At 31.7% G+C, this 5581-nt stretch overlaps 1 protein-coding gene across 1 annotated transcript in view; it reads right to left on the reverse strand.

Annotated features, from left to right (window-relative positions):
- Positions 1 to 3422, reverse strand: part of LOC106343447 (ABC transporter G family member 29) — an 8894-nt gene extending 5472 nt beyond the window's left edge. Inside the window, exons 1-7 of the mRNA XM_013782663.1 lie at positions 2819 to 3422; positions 2140 to 2349; positions 1970 to 2054; positions 1741 to 1900; positions 1504 to 1634; positions 857 to 947; positions 467 to 768 (exon numbers count right to left, since the gene is read on the reverse strand). Coding sequence (XP_013638117.1) covers positions 467 to 768; positions 857 to 947; positions 1504 to 1634; positions 1741 to 1900; positions 1970 to 2054; positions 2140 to 2349; positions 2819 to 3120 — 1281 coding nt within the window. The 5' untranslated portion in view covers positions 3121 to 3422. The remainder of the gene's footprint in view (positions 1 to 466; positions 769 to 856; positions 948 to 1503; positions 1635 to 1740; positions 1901 to 1969; positions 2055 to 2139; positions 2350 to 2818) is intronic.
- Positions 3423 to 5581: the final 2159 nt, after the last annotated feature.

Here is a 5581-nt window from a genome sequence, read left to right on the forward strand (position 1 = left end):
TTTTTTTGATAAAAGTTTTGAACTAACATTGATAAATTTTTTTAAATTATAAATTACTAAAATTATTAATCGCATAATGAAAATTGTGTTATCAGTAATTTAAAGTTTTTGCTATTAAATATACACATGATAAAAAAAACATATGAGTAGAAAGCATCATTTAAAATATTAAAAATATACTATGTATGTTAATATCATTTAAATTTAATTACATATCCTATTCAATTTTTTAAAAAATTGTTTGGATTAATAAAATTGATTTATACGTTCGAATCAATTTAATTATATATGTAATAGTTACTGACTTTTAATTATTTAATATATATATATATATTATGTCATAATATGTAAGAACATATAATACATAAAATAATTTTTATATATAATGTTTATCCCGCGCAAGACGCGGATCTTAATCTAATCTAGTAAACTATGTAAGAGCGGATTAAAAGGATTAGATATAGACCTCTTGCAAGAAATCGGCGGTGCCTTTGCGCTCTGGACACTTGAAACCGCAAGTCTCAAAGAAGGAAAGAATATGATCACGTGGACCTTGGTACACGATCTGGCCTTCCGATAATAGAATAATATCGTCGAAGAGCTCGAACGTTTCAGGTGCTGGTTGTAACAAGGACATTAAAACCGTTGCATCCGTGAACCGAACCATTTCTTTAAGGCATTTCACTATTTGGTACGTTGTTGAACTGTCTAGACCTGTAGATATCTCGTCCATAAACAATGTCTTTGTTGGTCCCACTATCATTTCTCCTGTTTTTTTTTGAGGGAATAAAAAGGTTGTATTAATCATGGAGTTATCATGGAAGTATAAGTAAGTAAAAAATGGGGGAAACTAGACCTGTTGTGACTCTTTTCTTTTGACCACCCGAAATTCCTCTGATCATTTCGTCCCCGACCACCGTATCTTTGCATATGTCAAGCCCTAATATCTGAAGAATAATAATAATAATTTCCCAAAATTGCCAAGTAAAATCAAGTAAGTAAATTGCCAGTTACAAAAAACAAAGTCAAGTAAGTTGCCTAATTTTGGAGCTATTGGGTTTGTTTGGTGAAAACTGCATAGAATCTTAACTTTTAGGTAGAAAGTAGAAGGGAGTAGGTAGATCTATAAGGTCCACTAATTGCGTGAGTTGGTATTTACATGTGATAATTAGTTCTTGTTAAATGATTTTGTTTCTATTTTTCCTAACGTAATTAATATCTCTCTACTTGTTAGTTAATCATACAAAATACAAATATTGACAAAAGAGTTCAGTGCCATATTTGACAAAATACTATATCAGTTAGGGAAAGACATTTACATAAAGTCTTAAACCCAAATTTCCTAGTTTTTTTTCTTCTTTTTGTTAAAGGATTTTATTTATTTAAATTAAAACTAAAACTCTAAGTGATCACATTGTAACCTTGCACACCTATAATCATGTGATGTACATACATTAAATATATATACCATGGTCTACTATAGGTTAAAAGTGAGGCCATTACTTTGAGAGTGTAATCTGTGATTAGACTGCTCTTGACATTCTCAGCTGCGATGGACTTCATGAAGAGATCCACTTCCGGTTCGGGTAAGATCCCTGCGTCCTTCTCTCTCCTCACCAACTCACTTAACAAATCTAGTAGAATCACAATTAAAAAAAGAAACTCATGAGTTTTCTTAATTTGATCTCCAATCTGAGTAACTTCGATTATAAATTACTAGAAAATGTGATAATTAGTTACCGTATCTAGTGCCGATGCCTTGGCACCTAGCAGAAAAATCAAGAGTCTCTTGGACAGTCATGACTCCAATATGAACATCGTTTTGGCTTATGTAAGCTGATGTTTTCTGTGGTATAATCTCTCCTAATCCATATCCATTGTATGTTACTCTTCCTGTCACCTGTCCATTTCATTAATTACTATCATTGACTTCCTCTAATATGTAATTTATTAATCATTGCTATCTAACCTTTAAGCTTGGGTCCAATTTTCCAGCTAACGCCAACAAAAGAGTTGTTTTCCCTGATGATGGTGGACCTAATAAAAGTGTCATTCTATAACCCACCAAAACCATACATTATATACAGATAATCAACACTAAAAAGATAGAAAACATAGATTGAAGTTTACATAATTTACCTTGAAGGTTTAATGATACCAGAAGCGTCTCTAAGGATAGTGAGTTTAGTGGTTTTAGCAAAGTTAAAACCAAATAAACTAAGGCCTCTCCCAGCAATGTTTAATGCAACGTTAGGTAACGTCGGAAGAGCTCTTTTTCCGATGTGACAATCCGCCTCTATTGTCAATTTCTCGAATCTCACTTCCACGGTCGGTAGCTTTATCCCCACCCTGTCATAATAGTCATTATTAAATGTTTAGAAATTTTACATTTACAAGAAAAAAAATGCAACTAGGACTTGAAATCTAGTGGTTGATGACGCTGATGTTACTTTGTCACCATACATGTTCAAACGTAAAAACAGGAAAACATGATTTAAATATTTACATCCATGACTGGTTCTTGGCACAGTCTGGTGTAACTTCGTCTTACCTCCAAATTTTAAAGAGCTATAATTCATAGGACGTGTGCCTTTAAGATTCCAAAATAATTATTAAATTTAACTTTGAAAATTTTTAGCTTCTTAAATCCCAGACCCGGTAATCTTTACATCAAAACACATATGTTAAACCGAATGTTTCAAGAAAATGAAAGACCAAGTTTACATAGTATTTAAAAAAAAAAAAATCAGATTCGTAACACTTTGGTAATGGATCGGTTGCATCTCTAAAACGTCGTGCCAAAGACTAAAATAAATACCTATCGATTCGTTTCCTCAACTTTTTCAAGAACTTCTCGTTGTCTTCCTCGGTGACTTTAAAGATAGAATCAATGAACTTCTGACGATCATCAACGCCGAGTTTTGTGACGTCAACGAGATCATGAGGTTGGATGATAGTGGTACGAAGACGAGTGAAGGTTGAAAGTTTCTCAAGAGCAGCCCATTTAAGAGCTTCCTCATCATGATCATCGATAGAACCGCTTCTCCTTGAGAAATGATTACTACTGCTTGTTAAAAACTCTCCTAAGCTCTTGCTCAGGCTTCTCGACAACGTCTCCATTTTCTTGGAGAATGTAGCGAAAATGAAGAGGGATTATTTAAACGATTTTGATTTGGTAGTCGAAGAAAGTGTTTCGGGAAACAAAAAGAAAGCGTGGGAATCTCAGCGGGTTTGAAGTGGGTGAGAGAGAGAGCAAGTAAAGAGATCTTTGTCTCTTTTATAAAAGAAAATTAAATTAGGAAATATATACTATGAAATTTTCTTCTAACTATACAATATATTTGTTTTACCTATACGATAGTCTGTATATTAAATACAGAAAAAATAAGTAAAGAAAAGTAAAACAGGAATCATATTCTTAGATTATTTAGATCTTTTTGTGTTCTTGCGCTTTGTTTCTTTGCTTGTTCATAGGTTGGTTTAAGTATACAGATATATTGAAGAATATATCACTTTAGTTTATTGATAAAATCCAAAACTAATTAAATAAGACCAAAAACCTATAATTGACCATACACGCTTAATAATCAGAAAAGATGAGATAATTGATCAAAATTATTAACACGTCTCTTTAAGCCCTAGAATATCGACACGTGAATTAACAGAGCAAACGATGTCATCTAGAGAATATGCATATTTTGGTCCAATATACTTCAATAGAAACTTTAAACTATATCCCTGTTACGTATTCACTATGCTCTATGCACTACATAAGTTCCATCATATACTACACAAGTTCCATTTATGTGGAAAGGAAAAATGTTGACAAAATATTTGGATAACATCCAAAAAGCATGAGATTTGGAATTTTTAATTAAGAAAATAAATCAAAACATCTTAAAATTACAATGAATCTGCTTATAGATTGTTTGGGATAGACACATTGAGCATCTCCAACCCTACTTTATTTTTTCCTCTAAAATAGAGTTTAGAGTAAAAATGCTTTAATGATATTCTATTTTCTACTCTATAATTTTACTCTATATATAGAATAATTTTTTTATTTTTTGTTCATCACTCTATTTTTCACTCTAAGATAGAGTATCATTGGAGCAACATCCAACTCTTATTCTATTTTAGAGGAAAAAATAGAGTAAACCATTGGAGATGGTATCGGAGATGGTGTAAGTGAATAACAAGGATCATGGTGGCTTTGCTCATTACGTCTTTTTCACATTCAATAGATCTCACAGTTTTTATGTATAGAAAATTTACAATTTTTAATTGTTTCCTGTTAGAAAGATAATAATAATATTCTTTGGTTCAAATTCTTATTTAACTTTTTAGAAGGGGAAATTTTGTTAACATTTCATAGAGAAATTTAACTCACAGAAGGTATTATTCATTAATATTGATAAAATTATAACTTTTCAAAATCTCAGTAAAAGGAAGTTCAGAAAATATAATTTTCAGAATCTTTTTATTATTATTTTCAGTGACAATATAAGATTTTAGAATCTTTATTTATCTGAAAATTTCATTAAAACATAAAATAATTATATTTTAAAAAATCAAAAGCATAAAAAAATGTGTATAGTAAACCCCCGACGGATAACTAAATATTTTCGGAGATGAAGTTCAAGAGAGGAAATGTATAGAACTTTGAATTACAACACGAAAAAAGTGTGTTGGGATTGATCACAGAATCAATTACAAGAGTAATTGATGATATAATTTCACTAGAGTTGGTATGATGGGATTTGCACTCACCAACTCCAATCTTTGCAACGTGTGTGGCGTTGAGCAAAGTAAACCAAACTTCCAAGGCTCAAATGTCAAAAGAGATTGAAATTAATCTGTATGTCTTCGACCGTTCACGGACCCAACACCAACACAAACTACTTTTTTCTTCGTTTTTTATTACTTTACTCAGCACGTAGCGTAGATGCTTGAATTCATTATGTCACAAATCCGTCATACGATCGTTAAAATTTAAAACTAGACTCTTACACAACAACGTTATATTGATATAATTATGATTACGTTTTGTTGTTAGGTGAAAACGATGTATGAATTATCTTCTTTTTCGTTTTAAGTAGAGAAAATATAATTGTCACATGAGATGGGGTGATAAACAACGTCAAAATAAATTTAGTTTTAAGTTAAACTAAATCTAATACCTTACAAAAAGAAAATCCAATACCTTGCGAACCAGCAACGAACTAAAATTTGGAAAAGTGTATTGTAGTAAGTACGAAATGAATTAGTTTTCTTTGTGTGAAAAAGGTTTCTTTTGTTGTGAACAAGAGATGAAATCGTGTTCTATTTTTTTCTTCTTATCTCTGAATCAAAGTGTTCCCTTATAAAGGGGTTACAAGAATCAGATAAAAGGAAAGTATACAAATCATTATCCTAAAGAGAAAAGGAAAACATCTTAAAGATAAACACGAAAGGATAAATGGAAATTCTCCTAATGCTAGAGGCGACCGACTCTCTCTCCTCTTGGGCCGCCGACTCTCTCTCTCTCTATGGGCCACGGTCCTGGCCATTTGGTTCCTAGCAATCCACATTGTTCATAACA

The sequence above is a fragment of the Brassica oleracea genome, chromosome C5 (genome assembly GCF_000695525.1).
Source record: "Brassica oleracea var. oleracea cultivar TO1000 chromosome C5, BOL, whole genome shotgun sequence".
Lineage (NCBI taxonomy): Eukaryota > Viridiplantae > Streptophyta > Magnoliopsida > Brassicales > Brassicaceae > Brassica > Brassica oleracea.